At 42.7% G+C, this 17,500-nt stretch overlaps 1 protein-coding gene across 1 annotated transcript; it reads right to left on the bottom strand.

Moving 5' to 3' along the window:
• Positions 1 to 503: 503 nt before the first annotated feature.
• Positions 504 to 8,998, bottom strand: LOC135116497 (stearoyl-CoA desaturase 5-like). The gene has a single exon (XM_064034001.1). The coding sequence runs from the start codon at positions 8,763 to 8,765 to the stop codon at positions 7,722 to 7,724; it is 1,044 nt and encodes a 347-aa protein (XP_063890071.1). The 5' UTR covers positions 8,766 to 8,998; the 3' UTR covers positions 504 to 7,721.
• Between the last annotated feature and the right edge of the window lie 8,502 nt (positions 8,999 to 17,500).

The following is a 17,500-nucleotide window of genomic DNA, read 5'->3' as shown; positions in this document are numbered from 1 at the left end:
TTGACAGGCTAAGGAGACTAAATATCTTCCTTCTATGACTTGAACTCTTTTAAGGTTTCAAGAGTTTCGAATAATCCATTTGCCTTTTTAGAGACTTGCACCTCTTCTTTTCCTTTTTTTTTTTTCCATAGGCCAGTGCTCCTCTTATATATAGAAAAATTACAGAAAAACCAGGGTCCCTCTTCAATAAAAATAACATTTATGGAAAACCTCTTAAGCACAGTGAGTGATAAGTACGGTACATTACACGACTTTTGGCGGGAACTGTACAAAGGTTTAGGCAAGAGAGACAGGCGGTGCAAAAGCCGAGACCTGAATCCAAGCAGGAGGTCATGGAGTAAGTTGCTACAGTTTGCCCACGCCTTACCATCACATCACAGGCGAGGGGAGGAAGGGAAGTCAGTGTAATAAATCTTAACATTGACCTGTACCGAATGAAAAGTGAAATAGTGGCTGATTTGTTGAGTTTAGTGTTTGAATTAAAGATGCTTGAATTTGTAAAGGTGAGAGAGAGAGAGAGAGAGAGAGAGAGAGAGAGAGAGAGAGAGAGAGAGAGAGAGAGAGAGAGAGAGAGAGAGAATGTGTGTGTGTAATCTGATACTTGTGAAATATTAGAAGTGACAGTGGTAATTTTAGTAGCAGTAGTGATGGCAAGACGTGGAATAACCAGACTGGATCCAGCTTGGTATAATGATAATAATAATAATGACGCCTTTCCTCTCCCTAAAAAGTTTGCATTGTGGTACATATCACAGAAGATTCTTGGTAAATTACTTTAAACTTCCTTTTTGTCCTACTACAATACGCTTATCAGTAACTGTAAACATGATATAACCAGCAGCTAAGGGGAGAAGGAAGAGGAGGAGGAGGAACAGGGGGAAGATCCTTGTGTGTTGGTGTGTGTGACTGTGTGACTCCCGTATTCAGAAATGCTTTGCTCTCTCACCACGACCATTTTCAAAGGCCACAGAGATGGTCAGCCGGGTTATCAAGAGTATTTTCCTGTTAATAATGTAGAAATCATCTTAATCTGTCACTAGAACCGTAAAAACACCCTTAAAACTTGTCACTTCAACTAGAGCTTTTTGAAAGTAGTGGAGGTGCGGCCAGAAGTGTTTCAGAATACGGTCCTTTATACAACCAAGCAGTGAATGACGAGTCGCTACGGGAAGTGTCCAGGTGTTGGTATTCAAGTGGCTCTACACTGAGGGTCAGGTATGGCTAGGGGTCCTTGTTACAGTCACCTTGAAACGGGACAGAGTGCACGCCGAGGTGACGGATGTCCAGGAACTGATCAAGAAGCATTGCAACATCACCACACCTACACGTACGCACATAGGCACGCACACACACAAACACAAACACACACACACACACACACACACACACACAGGGCTTGTAGTAATAATACTCAAGAACCGAATACATAGTGTTATACTTCAACCATCATCATCATCTTGTTCACAACCGGAAAATGGAGTAAAATATACATAACAAAAATTAAAAAAAAAATCATTGGGCAAGCTTCATTATATAAGAAGTATATACACGAATCCAGTAAAAATAAAGCATCTTCTTGTGGGGTTATTATGGAACATCATCACCATCATCTCCTTATCACTTAGCATACAGTGGTGCTATGGAGATCCTGAACGTGGTGTGGTGCGCTCTACTCCAGACACAGAGAATAAACTAGACAAACGGTGCCCTGTTATGAATGGCCAAAAGAAAAGCTGGTATTCTGACAGCTGGCCAAACACACACACACAGAGGAGGAACAGGATCGATGATAGGACACACCCTTATAGAGAAAGGAATAGAATGTCTTGATATAAATTACCTGAACAAGAGCTAGTATACCGACAGCTGGCCAGACACACACAAGAAGAGAAGGAACAGAACTAATGCAATGACGGGGAAGGAAAAGATTGCCTTTATATAAATTACCAAAACAGGAGATCATATATAAGGAAAACAAGAGATGGTATACAAGGAAAATATTCACGTACAGAGGAAGCTACACACACATTACAGATATTATAACGGAGTCTGTGTATAAAGGTGGCCAGAATACAAGTATGCTAAGTCCAGGTATAGAACACATGGCCAATACATAATACAGAAATACAAGACTCCTAATACAGAGGAAGCCAAAAACATTACAGGTATAACGGAGTCCAGGTATGAAGGTGGCCAGAATACAGGATGACATATGGTGCAAATGACTCCAGGTATAGAACGGGTGGCCAACACAAAGAAATGAAACTCTTAATATAGAGGCCATACACATCTGGCCATACACACAGAACGAGTGTCCAGGTATAGAGGTGAAAACACATTACAACTAAACAACTTAAGTCCTGATACGAAAAATAAACCATCTGTCACGTTTTCAGGTGTAGGGAATAAAAAATACATGTATGAACACCAATCACGTGACCTTAATTATAACACAGAATTTCTAAGTGATGCAATAGGATGTCAGTTTGACCTAAATATCAGGAAACTAAAAGAGAATTGATACATCGGATATGTAACCATTATAATCCTAAACATAACACAAAGCCCAATCAGTAATCAAAACGTAACTAACACAAATCATACCTTCCTTAACACAACGGCAGGTAAAACAAAGGTAAGAGCACCTCCGCATTACACAAACACAACACAAATATAGTCAATTATCAAAATAATAACTTGGACACTTTATAAACAAAGGGAAGTATGAGAGGAAGATGACAGCACCTTATTTAACACGAGTACTTCATCTGTTTGGCCCGGATATGGAAACATAGCAAGAATTCTTTACTAAAATCATAAGATATTCTACACCTTCAGTCAGTATGCATGGGCACGTGTAACTGAAGAGTGGGAGAAGTTTCTTATGCATCACGTGCACTCGAAGCAAGGAAACAAGACATGAATTCATTAACAAAACCACAAGGCTAAAAGACATTTTTTTACCTTCTTCAATCAGCATGCATAGCCAGCTGTTGCTGAGGGTGGGGAAACCTTACAATCACGTGCTCTTGGCCAAGGTATGGAAACAAATCAAGAATTCAATAACAAAACCAAACATTTCACACCTACAATCAATTTGCATGGCCACGTTAACACGGGGACGCCAGCACCTCCTTAGTTACCACGAGTACTTCATCTCTGCTTGGCTCAGGTGAAGAAGTAGATAGGCATGACAGGTGGGCAGCTCCGGGCAACAAAAGTACAGCCAGCACACTCCACGTCTCAACAGAACCCATAGTGAACCACAGTCATTGTTCTTCACGGACCACCTCAAGACTCGATGCCTCAGTGCAGGGAATTCGTAAACCTAAATCTAACACTACGTAACACCCGCCTAACCTTACTAACTTCCCTTCGTTGAACCTTTACACAATTAGCCAAGTTTAGGAGGTTAAGTTAAATACGAGTTAATGTTGCTACGTAGTTTTGATTTAGTAAGGTTAGGTTAAAATAGAATTAGATTAACTTAGCAAATCCCCTTCACTACAGGTTAGCGAATCTACAGGTGTTCCTTCATTACTTGTGTCGGTATAATACGCAGGTTTATAATGACTATACTGACAACGATAGTGCTTCACAAACATGTATATATAATAATGATATATAATGAAAGGCTGCAGCACTAGTTAAGATATATAAATACACAATAATACACCACCTTTCCTAAGCTTCTTTTTTTTTTATACAAGTTATCAAACACCGAAACACAAAAACACACGTCCAAAACAAGTCATAATTTAAGAGGAATAATAAGTGAGGCGGGTGGGAGGACGGCGCCACAATCAGCTGACTAAATAAACAAACCAGCGTGACTCCTTGGTGACGCCTCCGCCGCGAGCCTCACAGAAACCCCAGCAGCGTGTTAGGGAGGAGGAGAAACTGAAGGAGGGACGGGATGAAGGGGGAGATAACGGGATGAGATAAGGGAGATGAAGGGAGCATAGAAGAGGATTTTACTGGTATAACGGACGAGGAGGGAGGATGAAGTTAAAGGGGTGAGATAAGGAGAGGAGGGTATAGAAATCGATAAATTAGCGTGACGTTAAAGAGAAAATAGGAGACAAAGGGAGCACAGAAAGGGCCTTTAACGTGTTTATCGTACAGGATCCAAGATATTAAAGGGAAAATGAGACGGAGAGACGAAAGTCGAAAGCATTGGTAAGAAAAAGATAGAAAACAGGACAGAAGCAAAATAATGAAGGGGATACAAAAATAAATAGACAAGTGAAAGCAAAGGAGACAAATAAGAAACATCAGGTAAACAAAGGTAAAAACATGATAGAAAAACAAATTGAACAAGGGAATACAAAAGATAATAAGGAATAAATGACAGTGAAAGTGAAGAGGTACAGGTAAACAAGATAGGGAACCCCAGGTAAACTCAGGTAAAACAGGTAAAAACAATTACAGGGGAGGATAGAGGCATACAGAGAGGGAGGCTGGTGAAAGTACTCGACAGGGAAAGATGGGAAGGTACTGAAGCGGAGAAACACACCTGTACTTTGCCAGAAAACAGCTGTAATCAACTTGTTGGCGACGTGTTGCGGTCACAGACTCATCGTGGCGTGAAAGTGAATGCACGCTAACTATTTTCTTGGCCTTTCTTTTCCCGCTGGACATGTAATGGACGGGGAGAGAGAGGAGGGAAGAGCTGGTCATGACAGAGGGAGGAAGGAAGGGAGGGAATATAAGAACGGGACATGGGAAAAATGACAAAGGGAACAGAAAGGAAAGGAAAAGGGGATGGAAATAGGAATAAACGTGAGAAAGAAGAAAAGAGGGATTGAAATGGAGGGAAAAATTAAGGAAAGTGAAAGTTAGTGAAAAGAAAGAAAAAAGGAGTAAAGGATGAAATTCAAGGGAAAAAAGGAGGTACTGAAGGAAGAAAGAGAGGAGGAAGCGATAACACGTGAGAAGGATAATCGGAATAATCAAGAAAATATGGGACGGGAAAGGAGAATGAAGGGAAGACTTGACCAGGAGGGAAGAAGGAAATGTGTCGGTTGAGAAAGGGACTGAGGAGGACCTGAAGACCTGAGATAAGGGAAAGGAGTTTGTTAGGACCTGTGGGAGACCTGAAGGAGAGACTGGACAATAGGAAAGGCACTCAGTACTGTTGAGGAAAAGGGAAAGAGAGAGAGGGATGGAGAAGTGAGCTTTAAAAAGTTGCCTGATGGGAAGGGGAGCGAAGGAGGATGCGTGAGAACTCTGGGAAGGAAAGGGGAAGACTGTGATAGGAGAGGAACTGGGGAAGAGGAAGTGATGGAGTGATGAGAAAAAAGTTTTGAGAAGGAGGTAAAGGGAGGGGTAGACGGGGTAGAGTACGTGGGGGAAAGAGCTGGTCTGTGGAGAACGTGGAGGAAAGGGAGGGTTAGTTAGAGGGAGGGAAACACGAGGAGGAAAAGGAGGGCTAACTGATGGGGGGGGGGGGAACACGTGGAGGAAAAAGGAGGACTATTTTGGGCGAAGAGAGGGAAACACGTCGAGGTAAGAGGGTTGTTCTGTGGTGGAGGGACACACGTGAAGGCCAGGGGGTTGGTCTGGGCAAGGGGAGGGAAACACGTGTGCTGGGAGTCTTACGCGCTCGGCAATGACTAGAGTGACGGACCTTGCTTCTGCGGTCCTCGTGAAGGTCAGTAACACGTGACTAATTAATTTTACTCACGCTGCCCAGGTAAATTTAAACTTAAGGAACTCAAATTCTCTTCCGTCAGTCAGTCAGGACAAAATAAATATACTGATGAAATGAGGGAAGTACAAATAAAAGACAAATAATAGTAAATAGAAACAAATAACATGATAGCGATAAACGAAACTAAATATTAAAGTCAAGAACGTTTACAGAAAAAAAAAGATGCAGTATATTAGTACAAAAAAGTACATAAAAGTTAAATATTATCACTTATTTATCACTTATAACCCAGAAAAACACAAACTCAAAATAATAATAAAAAAAAGGGGGGGAAAGTAAAGTGATGCTTAGGGAAACAGCACCGCCATTTAGTGAACCCAACCTCAACACAACCAGAATTTAAGTAACACCGAGGGCGGCAGGAGTGACTGGCTGTCTTCTTGGGTGTGTACTATAAGCTCTCCCTCGACTAATATCTCTTTCCATGAACATTGCACCATAAAAATTCTCCCTAAGTAGTTTCCAACATGATAAATTAGCTTTTTTTTTTACCCTAAGATTAGGATAGAGTAGGTAAGGTAGGGTAAGGTAAGGTTAGTTAAGGTATAGTTAGGCAGGGTAAGGTTAGACAAGGTTAAGCAGGGTAAGGTTAGACAAGGTTAGGCAGGGTAAGGTTAGACAAGGTTAGGCAGGGTAAGGTTAGACAAGGTTAGGCAGGGTAAGGTTAGATAAGGTTAAGGTTAGGTAGGGTAGGTAAGATGAGGTAAGGCAAGGGAAGGTTAAATAGGGTAATATTATATAAGGTAAGATCGAAGCAATTTATCTTGTGGGAGAATTACAGGTGCATACATGCAATAATCTTCGTGTGTAGAGTTAGTTGTTGACACGAGAACTTACCAGGAGCAACACAGCCCAACACAAACCCAGGAAAACAAACAGTGACTGACTACCTTCCCCTGCAACATCTGAGTGACAAGCCTTCACTTTACTTGCATCAACACCAGGGTATAGGTAACACTGTGTTGGGTTAAGAGCAACACAACGCAACAAGATTCAATGAAGATAAGACTGACTACCTTCCTTTGCAACATTTCTGAATAAAAGGTCTTCATTTTTACCTTGCACCATCAACACCAGGGTAGAGATAACACTGTGTTGTCTTAAGAGCAACACAACGCAACACGATACAATGAACATAAAAATGAATGACTACCTTCCTTTTGCAGCAATTGGAAGTGATAAGGGACCTTCACTCCACACTCCGCAGCATCAACACAGGGTCTAGATATCAGTGTGTTCTCCCAGGTGCAACAAGTCAGCACACCTCACGCACGCACCGCAAGGGAGGCCAAGGAACCACAGTCTCGAGTGTTGCCAAGTGTTTTTCCCCCTTTTTTTTTTTTTTTTTTTAAGTGTTCAGGTGTTCCGAAGCTCCATGATGTTTCGAGACTACTTCTGCACGAGTGCGGCGGTTTGTTTTGAGGTGTAGTTCCTTGGTGTGTTGATATACATGTAAACTAAATAAATGTATATGTATGAGGAGGCTTTGACGTGTGGCTAAGACATTCAGAACATGTACTAATACTTCTTCTATGTATACTTCATATCAGCAGTTCTCATAGGTAAAAAATACTTCGGTCCCTATGTATTCCTTTGACAGCTATTTTTATGTATAGTATTGATGTACGTTTATCACTGCATCAACTTTCATAACTTTGTAAATATAGAAGGCAATGGATTATATATATAATATATAAATATATATGTATATATATAATACGTACCGTACAAGAACCATTCATTCCTTTAACAGTTATATCATCTAGCTGTGAGGAGCAAATATGGAATTCATCATCTTTATATTAAATCATCTCAGTTTTGCAAGGAATCGATTATTTTTTTTTTTAAGTTACTTCAAGAGACACACTCATACCGCCTTACGTTCTAGAAGATTATTGTGCATGTGAAGGGTGCGGGGCGTGGGGCGGGGCGGGGCGGTGGTGGAGAGAAGGAAGGTGTGGCGTTGCGTGGTGGGTCGTGGCGGGGCGTGGCGGGGCGGAGCGGGGCTCTACTTGGTCTTGGTCTTGGCGTACACTGGAACATAGGACGGATCGCCGGTGCGGTTGATGCGTCTGTCGATCATTTCCGGCGTGACTGTCCTGAGGTCATACGCCAGGCCCACCTTGCTGCACAGGTCGATGGCCAGGCTGGTGATGTTGTAGTTAATGAGCCCGCCGAACTCAGCCGTGCGGTAATCCCAAGGAAAGACGTGATGGTAGTTGTGCCAGCCCTCCCCCAGGGACAGGTAAGCCACCACGGGGTTCTGCGAGGGGTAGATGTTCTTGTCGAAGGGTTTGCTGCCCACCCAGTGTGCCAGGGAGTTGACGAACCAGGTGACGTGCAGCACGAGTGTGTAGCGCAGGAAACCAGCCACCATGAGTGACGTGATGAGGTGCTCATCCCACATCATCCAAGGAATGACGGTGGGCAGCACGAAGCACATGGTCACCACCAGTGGCAGGTAGTACTTACGCTGCAGCATCACCACAATGTCTTTCTCCAGGTCAGACAGGTCGAGGCGGCGGCCCTTATCGATGACACTCGGGTGCTTGCGGTACATCAGCCAGCCCATGTGAGAGAAGAAAAAGCCGCGTCGTGCATTGTGCGGGTCGGCGTCTGTCTCGCTGTACTTGTGATGCACGCGATGGTCCCTCGCCCACTCGTAGATGTCGTTTTGAAAGGCTATGGTCTGACACACACCGAGAATTATACGCAGGGGCAACGTAGCCTTGAAGGAGCGGTGAGACCATAGCCGGTGCGCTCCCATGGTGATCCCCAGCGCGGCCATGAAGTAAAGCACCACACTGAACGCGAGGGTTTTCCACTTCGCCACGAAGATCGCCTCGTACAGTCCGTACACGCTGTATAAGTGAAGCAAAAAGAAGAGTATCACGTTTTTCCAGACCACCTTCGACCAGTCCAGATTTCGCAGGTCGGAGAGTATTTTTCGAAAGTCAATGTTAATTTCTCGCACCTCCAGCACATCGTGGTGCTCCTCTTCACCCTCTAGCAAGTCGTCCTTCAGGTCTTGGTCTGGGGCTTGGGGCGCCATCGCGAGCACTGAATGAATGGCGGGTCAGAGCAGCTGTCTTTGGTCTACGTGCCACTGAGACAGAGGCGAGAGAGTGCAAGTCCGCAAGAGCTGACCGCAAAGCTTCACTGGTCTCGTCTGACTGGTGGTGGAGCGTCCCGGCGCACCAGCATATTCTGTCAACACTCTTCTGGGCGGGGCTTGGCTTCAGGCTCCACGTCTCCTCTGAATATTAACTCCCTCCATTTATTTAACGATCATTTTCGCCTCCAAACACACCGGTAAGTCTGCCCACACAGACTCACAGGGAAGGGGTTGGTTAGGCCGTAGTACGTGGACGTGCTTGCGTGTGCCTCTGGAGGCTTCCAGATACAGTTACTTGGCGAGGTAAACACATCGATTCATGGCACCAACCACTGGAGAGGGTTGCGATGACGTCACAAAGAGGTCCCTTCAAAGGAGACTCGCTTACACAACTACTGCAGGAAGTTATGTAATTAATCGCTATAGAAATATACAGGAGGTGCTACAGGTGTGCAAGCGAGGTACTGACACCCGTCCCTCATGCCCCACACCTGCACACCCCCATCATGCGAGTTTTCAGCCCATCACACCTCTCACTTGTCCTGGGATCCGTATGTGACTCATCAGCGTTACGTCCCGGGCATGTGACGAAAAGGAATCGGAATATTGCAAAGACCAACGTGGCTTTAGTATCCAATCACACACACACACACACACACACACGAAGCGAAAGTCACATCCTGGTACTCCGAGGGAAAAAAAGAAAAACTTGAAGACTAATAAAGTTGCTCTTGCACGCATTAACCCTGCGGGAAATATAAAATATACAGTTGGTCCTCCATCCTCCTCCTTCTTCATCCATCCTTCGTTTCCTAAGTGCGTGATGAAAATGGTAAAATGTTGGAGTAATTGCAGTGTTATAAAATGTAATAACATTTTGTGTGTAAGAGAGAGAGAGAGAGAGAGAGAGAGAGAGAGAGAGAGAGAGAGAGAGAGAGAGAGAGAGAGAGAGAGAGAGTTAAATTCTTGAGAATATCAAAACTATAACAACAAAATTACTGCTACTACTGCTACTACTACTACTACTGCTAAGACCTTCACTGCAAGAGCCTCGGTAACTGATGTACTTAGCTCCAGGCGTTACACAAGGAAGGCTCACCATTGTGTACAAATATTGTGTCCATTCATAGTATTATCACGAGGACAGTTCTGGCAAAACAGTTGTTTTCATCTTAATACCAAGAACTTTCTTGTCATGTTTCTAAATATGAGTTCACACACACACACACACACACACACAAACACAGAACCAGGGACTAACAATCATACAGACGGGCATAATAGACACGAGATAGGCAGACAGGCAGACAGGCAGCCAGACACATAAAAAAAAAAAAAAAACAGACAACAAACTAAAAAAAAAACGAAGAAAAAAACGAAAAAAAAACACGGAGAGAGAGAGAGAGAGAGAGAGAGAGAGAGAGAGAGAGAGAGAGAGAGAGAGAGAGAGAGATGACCACAAAACAAACACAAACACAAAAACATCCTTCACACACACACACACACACACACACACACGCACACAAGTACCCCCAACAATGCGAACAACACAATAACAAGACGTCAACATCACCCCACCCAACGCAAGGCGAGGGAGAAAGGGATGAGAACACGAATAGTAACAGTACCAACAGAGGTCTTCCTAAGGGCACCGGACAGCCAGTCAGCCAGCCAGCCAGCATCGTGTCCTGGCAAGGTTATCTCAAGTGGAAGTTGCATCAGACTCAGATTTATCCACGGGTCATCGAGAGCTGGAGAGGAAAGTCTGACTACTGGTTTGAGTAATGAATCTGAAACTGTTGCCCTGGCGTCAGATTTAAAGTTAGCCACCTTCCCATGACTGATAAGGACGTTGCATCAGACTCAGACGTTTCCACAGGTCATCGAAAGTGGAGAGGAAAGGTGGACTACTGATTTGTTACATGTTTGTTATTGATGTTCCGGCGGTTCAAAGTTTAACTACCCCTTCGTGATTCACAGGTACCTTTAGACACACACCACTCATTCAAGATTCAAAGGTTATCGAGAGCGGAAGAGGAAAGGTGGACTACTGATTTGTCACATGTCTATAACTATTATCCTGGTAGGTTCAAAGTTAACTACCCCCTTCGTGATTCACAGGTACTTTCAAACACACACACCACCCGTTCATGATTCACAGGTCATCGTAAGTAGAAGAGGAACATTAGATTACTGGTTTCAGACATGTATCTGGAACAGCTGTGCCATGGTTGGGACTAAATTAGGGAAGAATATGTTAAGACTTATCCTATAAATGCCCCTTTCATGATTCCAAAGTTATCGAGAGTAGAAGAGAAAGGTTAGACTACTTGTCTGAGGCATGTTTCTGTAGCAGGTGTCCCGTCCTGGTGTCGAACTCAGTTTATCCACCATCTCTTGATTCACAGGCCATTGACAGCAAAAGAGGAAAGTTTTTTTAAAGCACAACTAGTTTGAATCATGCGTTTGTATCAGTTTTTCCCGTCATCACACTCACTAGAACCATAGAATACACCACTGAAAACCCCAGTTACTTCCACTAGAACCTGTTGAGAATATTAGAATCATAAAATCATCTTTAAAAACGCTAATAATTTCCACTACAGCCAGTTAACATATCAGAATCACAAAGAACACCCTTAAAACCCCAGTAACTTCCAATAGAACCTGATAAAACTATTAGCATCACGAAAAACACACGTAAACACACTAATAATTTCCACTATAGCATGCTAACCTATTTTAATACTCTTGGAAAGCACCGTTGGAAAACCCCACCAACAGCTGCATTCTGCTAGATTAGTAGAGATAAAATCCCGTAAGATTTGAGCTCGCATTCGGAGACGCTTTGCTCTCTCACCATGACTGTTTTCAAAGGCCATAGAGATCATTAGTCGAGTTCCCAAAAGCGTTTTTCCTGTTGATAAAAAGAAAAAAAAAAGTCAAGTACTGTTCAATATTCTTTCAATTTTCGAAGCAGTGATAGCGAGACTGTCGCCAGTGTGATAATGCAATCTGCCTCACCCCACTACACACGAACTCTGTCCCGCGACTGTCTGTCATTGCTTTCAAAGGCCATATTATGAAACATTTCCATTAAAAACCCGTGTAACTTTAACTACAGGTTTATGAAATTAACCCTCTGAATGTGGTGGCTTTCTTATGCTCTTAATTTAGCCTAAGATTACACGATTTTAAGAAGTTTCACGGGCGCAGTCTTATTTTTTTTCATTTTTTTTATTTTTATTTATTTTATTTTATTTATTTTTTTTTTATGTAGGAGGGACACTGGCCAAGGGCAAAAAAAAAATCCAATAAAAAACAAAATGCCCACTGAGATGCCAGTCCCATAAAAGGGTCCAAAGTGGTAGTCAAAATTTGAAGGATAAGTGTCTTGAAACCTCCCTTTTGAAGGAATTCAAGTCATAGGAAGGTGGAAATACAGAAGCAGGCAGGGAGTTCCAGAGTTTACCAGAGAAAGGGACGAATGATTGAGAATACTGGTTAACTCTTGCATTAGAGAGGTGGACAGAATAGGGGTGAGAGAGAGAGGAAAGTCTTGTGTAGCGAGGCCGCATGCAGTTAGCAAGATCAGAAGAGCAGTTAGCATGAAAATAGCGATAGAAGACAGCTAGAGATGCAACATTGTGGCGATGAGAGAGAGGCTGAAGACAATCACTTATAGGAGAGGAGTTGATGAGACGAAAAGCTTTTGATTCCACCCTGTCTAGAAGAGCGGTATGAGTGGAACCCCCCAAGACATGTGAAGCATACTCCATACATGGACGGATAAGGCCCTTGTACAGATTTAGCAGCTGGGGGGTGAGAAAAACTGGCGGAGACGTCTCAGAACACTTAACTTCATAGAAGCTGTATTAGCTAGAGATGAGATGTGAAGTTTCCTGTTCAGATTATAAGTAAAGGACAGACCGAGGATGTTCAGTGTAGAAGGGGGGGACAGTTAAGTGTCATTGAAGAAGAGGGGATAGTTGTCTGGAAGGCTGTGTCAAGTTGATAGATGGAGGAATTGAGTTTTTGAGGCACTGAACAATCATTCTGCTGTGTATTGTCTAGCAAAATTTTCGGTCTAGGCGTTTATAGCTTCGTACGATTTAAAGCTGAAATGGACAAATTCAATACCTTCCAAGGAGCCACTCGGATTTTGAGAGTTAATGAGGTGCACTCGCAAGTGTTTCATAATATGGCCTTTGAAAGCAGTGACAGACAGTCTCGGGGCAGAGTTCGGGTGTAGTGGGGTGAGCCAGATTGCATTATCACACTGGCGTCAGTCTCGTTATCACTGCCTCGCAAACTGAAAAAAAATATATATTGAGCAGTACTTGACTCTTTTTTTTACTTAAGGGTTCTTCTTCACACACCCACTCATGTTGAATGGTTTCCTTAATTGTGTGTTTTATCTTTCAACTTTCTATTTCTGGTTGTGTCATGAGATTTACATAAAAGGGACGGTTTTTGCTTTCTCTCTCTCTCTCTCTCTCTCTCTCTCTCTCTCTCTCTCTCTCTCTCTCTCTCTCTCTCTCTCTCTCTCTCTCTCTCTCTCTCTCTCTCTCTCTCTCTCTCTCTCTCTCTCTCTCTCTCGCTCTCTCTCTTTATATATATATATATATATATATATATATATATATATATATATATATATATATATATATATATATATATATATATATATATATATATATATATATATATATATCTTGTCTGTTTTATCTTTAACTTTCAATTTCTGGTTGTGTCATGAAATATACATAAAAGAAAGATACGATTTATCACTTTTCCTATCTTTTTTTTTCTTCTTCTTTTTCTTCTTCTTCAATTATCCTCTTGTGAAATTTCGTGATCGTCCTTTTATCAACATCTGTCAATTTCCTGAGATACGAATGTTCTATTTCACTCTCTTTCTCTTCACACACACACACACACACACACACACACACACACTTCCCATACTTTTCCATCATTCACTCATTAAGTTTTATTTATATTAACGCACAAGGGAGACAAACCAAGAATAAGAAAATAAATCAAATTCAGGAAATGAAAGAAAAAAAATTAAATTTTGAAAACCCCCACTGATTGTCTCTCACAACAAAAATAGATTAATAAAAAGAGGGCGAAAAAAAAAATAAATTGTTTGTTTATTTATAGCATTCAATTCCAGTTACTTTTTTTTTCTCTCTCTGGGAAGAGTGGCCAGCTCTTGAGTTCATCCAACTTTGAAATGTGAGCTGATTTTGTATTATGAGAGAGAGAGAGAGAGAGAGAGAGAGGAGATGAGGAGAGGAGAGAGAGGAGAGAGAGAGAGAGAGAGAGAGAGAGAGGAGAGAGAGAGAGAGTGTGTGTTGGTGTGTGTGTTAACTGAAACCGCTCATTCCATTTTCGTTTTCCTTTCTCTTATCTATCACCACTCTCTCTCTCTCTCTCTCTCTCTCTCTCTCTCTCTCTCTCTCTCTCTCTCTCTCTCTCTCTCTCTCTCTCTCTCTCTCTCTCTCTCTCTCTCTCTCTCTCTCTCTCTCATTGTCCCCACAGAAAACAGCGGGAAGAACTGAGGAAGCGCAGAGGGTCAACGCATCCCAGGCCAACTTAAGGGCAATCTCCATACAATAATAAGACTCTCCCGCCTGCAAGCTGGTTTCCTGTCAACGCTCGCCCTCTCCGGCCCCTTGCAATGCCCCGCTCTGCCAGCCTACCCTGCTTCCCTGCGCTTCTACCACTAGGCTTTTGTTCATACACTTTGCTGTCTCGCCTCGACTGTTTTCAAAGGCCACAAAGATTATTTGCCGGGTTCTCTAGAGTGGTTATGGTGTTGATAATGTAGAGGTTATGTTATTGTCGGTAGAATTGTAAAAATGTCCTCATAAAGCCGTGTGACGTCAGCTGGTAGAGTCGAATGTAGGGGAGATGTGGCGCATAAATGTTTCAGAATATAGTCCTTACTACTACTCTACGTGCTGCTACTACTACTACTACTACTACTACTACTACTACCTACTACTACTACTGTATTCAGTTTTCTTGCATGTATGCCAGCCTTTCTTTCTTTCTGTCTGTCTGTCTGTCTGTCACACGTTTTTGCAGCAATGACGTCCAATTTTGAGATAAAACTACCACCACTACCACCATCACTATTACCACCACCACTACTCGCCCCTCATTCTTTAACCACAATCAGCTTTCTTCAAAAGAGGACCTTCCAACTGACATAATCCAGCTTACTCTAGTGTGTGTTCCAACCAGTCTGGCAAAGTGGTTTTCCCACACGGCAGCACCACATCCAGGGTGCCCCACACCTGCATCTCCCAGATAGTATTGCTCCCTTCAAGACCCATACAGGACCATATTCTGCAACACTTCACCGTATCTCCACTACTTTCAAAAAGCTCTAGATGAAGTTACATTGGTTCTTATTAGTGTTTATGCCTATCATCTTCATCCCTAAATTTGTCTAATCTTCTTTTAAAACTCCCTTAATTACTCAGTACTAACAACCTGATTACTGAATCAATTTCATTCATCTACCACTCTATTTTAGAACTAATTTCTTCGTATCTCTTTCTTGAATCTAATTTTTTTTTTTTTCAAGGTTTGAACCCATTATTCCTTGTTCTATCCTCATTGTTGACCTTGAGAATTTGTTTATGACACCCTTGTTTTATCCCCTATATCAGTTAAAGACTTCTATCGGGGCCCTTCTTTACCAACGCCTAAGAAATGTAAGTTCAAAAAAACTTTTTCTTCTGAAAGATTACGCAAGTGGTGGCGTTTATTTTGCCAGTGCAGCTGAGACGGGTAAGAACACTTTTGTTATACAGGTTTCGAGTGCATAATGGAAAGCTATAATGCATTTAACTGTAACGTGAATAAGACAACGGAGACTTATTTTTTGACAGGAAAGACTAAACAGGTCATGAGAAAGTGCGTGGCTTTGCATTATTTTTCATTATTTATTAGCAGTGGCGAAAGTTCCTATACAGTCTCCACTCATGCAATGGTTCTCGTATTTCTAGTCCCGATGCATGAACCGTCTAAACTACTGAAACCTTTAACAAAACACTCATGCAATGATTCTCGTATCTACAGTGAGTCTTCACTCTGGTCTATACATTCGCCAATCATGCAGGGTCCTCTTTTCTAGTCCTCATACTAGCCCTTTGCTTCACTATTCTTCATTCGACAAAGTAAGCATCTTTAGTCCCAATCCAAAAACCACTCCGTTTCGCTAATCCTCGGTTGACAAAGTATTGGAGCCTTTAGCATAACCCGTCGAGAAGGTCACCCCTACTGGAAGCCTGGCCGCGCTCTTAATATCATGACGATGGGTGAAGAGAGGGACCGACAGCCTGCTATATGATCACCCAAGGCCACTGCCACCAGTATAATGCAGAGGAGGCGCTGCAATGTTCCCTATGGTGCAAGAAAATAGTGAATTCATCTCATTACTCTCTCAGACTCTTAAATTCTGTCATTTCCACATTTAGCCTCACTCTCTTTTCTGTCTCTCCCCCTTTTCTCCCTCTCTCTATCACTTAGTTCCCTATGATGCAATAAAGTCATAAATTTATTCTCATTTCCCTCCTCGTCTCTAACTCAAACTCCCATTTCCACATTTAGCCACCTCTCCTTCCCTTGTCTTCTCTCCCTCCTCTCCCTCTCTCCATCACTACGTCCCCTATGATGCAAAAAAATCATGCATTTATTCTCATTCCTCTCCTCGTCCCTAACTCACACTCTCATTTTCACATTTAGCCACCTCTCCTCTCCTTGTCTTCCCTACCTCCTCTGGCCAACAACCTCTGTATTCTCTCTCTCCTCTCCCTCTCCCACTCTCCCCGTCACCTCCTCCACACATCTCAAGGTCGCCCAGTTCTGCAAACACTTGCAAAGTCTTGGCACCAAAACACACCAAATCATTCAAAATCACTGAACGACGTGGACTAAGTTTAAATAATAATCGAAGGTTGCCACACTCACTGCTTGCTGTAAACGTGTCATAAAACACACACACACACACACACACACACACTCTTATGTACATACTTTACTCGTACTATCCTCAAAATTTTTCCCTTCAATTTATTCTTTCAATATCACTTCACGTTTCAAAATCTCACTCCTGGCGTTCCTAAATCAGTCAACATTCCATTAGCAATATCACCTCTACCGCAATTTACAGTTAGAGAGAGAGAGAGAGAGAGAGAGAGAGAGAGAGAGAGAGAGAGAGAGAGAATGCAGCTGATATGTCGTTCCATCCCATCCCAGCAACAGGAAATAACTCAACAAAATCCCACAAGACGCGAAATACCGGTCATCTTTCACCCAAGCATTGACCAGTTCTGTATTCCACCGCGGCCTGGCTTTTCGTCCCCGTCATGTCCCTTTCACCCACAAGAAACTGTCGATCAGAAACGTTGCTCTTATTACGGGAGCAACACTGCCTCTGCCGCCAGCAACAGGACGCCCCGGCGCACACACACACGCACACACGCACTGCACACGCACACTCAATCCCTGGTTCACTATTTCACTCTCCAAGAATTAAACTACACGTATGCCAATCTCACTCGACCCTACATGCGTCAAAGTATGAGTAATGGGTGAATAATGCAAGGAAAGTTTAAGCAGTGTATTAGTTGAAGCCATATAGTGAAACCCGG

The sequence above is a fragment of the Scylla paramamosain genome, chromosome 31 (assembly GCF_035594125.1).
Source record: "Scylla paramamosain isolate STU-SP2022 chromosome 31, ASM3559412v1, whole genome shotgun sequence".
Lineage (NCBI taxonomy): Eukaryota > Metazoa > Arthropoda > Malacostraca > Decapoda > Portunidae > Scylla > Scylla paramamosain.
This window is presented reverse-complemented; position numbering and strand designations above follow the sequence as displayed.

Excerpts from the sequence above, each read along its gene's own strand:
- LOC135116497 (XM_064034001.1), bottom strand. The coding sequence starts at position 8,765 with ATGGCGCCCCAAGCCCCAGACCAAGACCTGAAGGACGACTTGCTAGAG.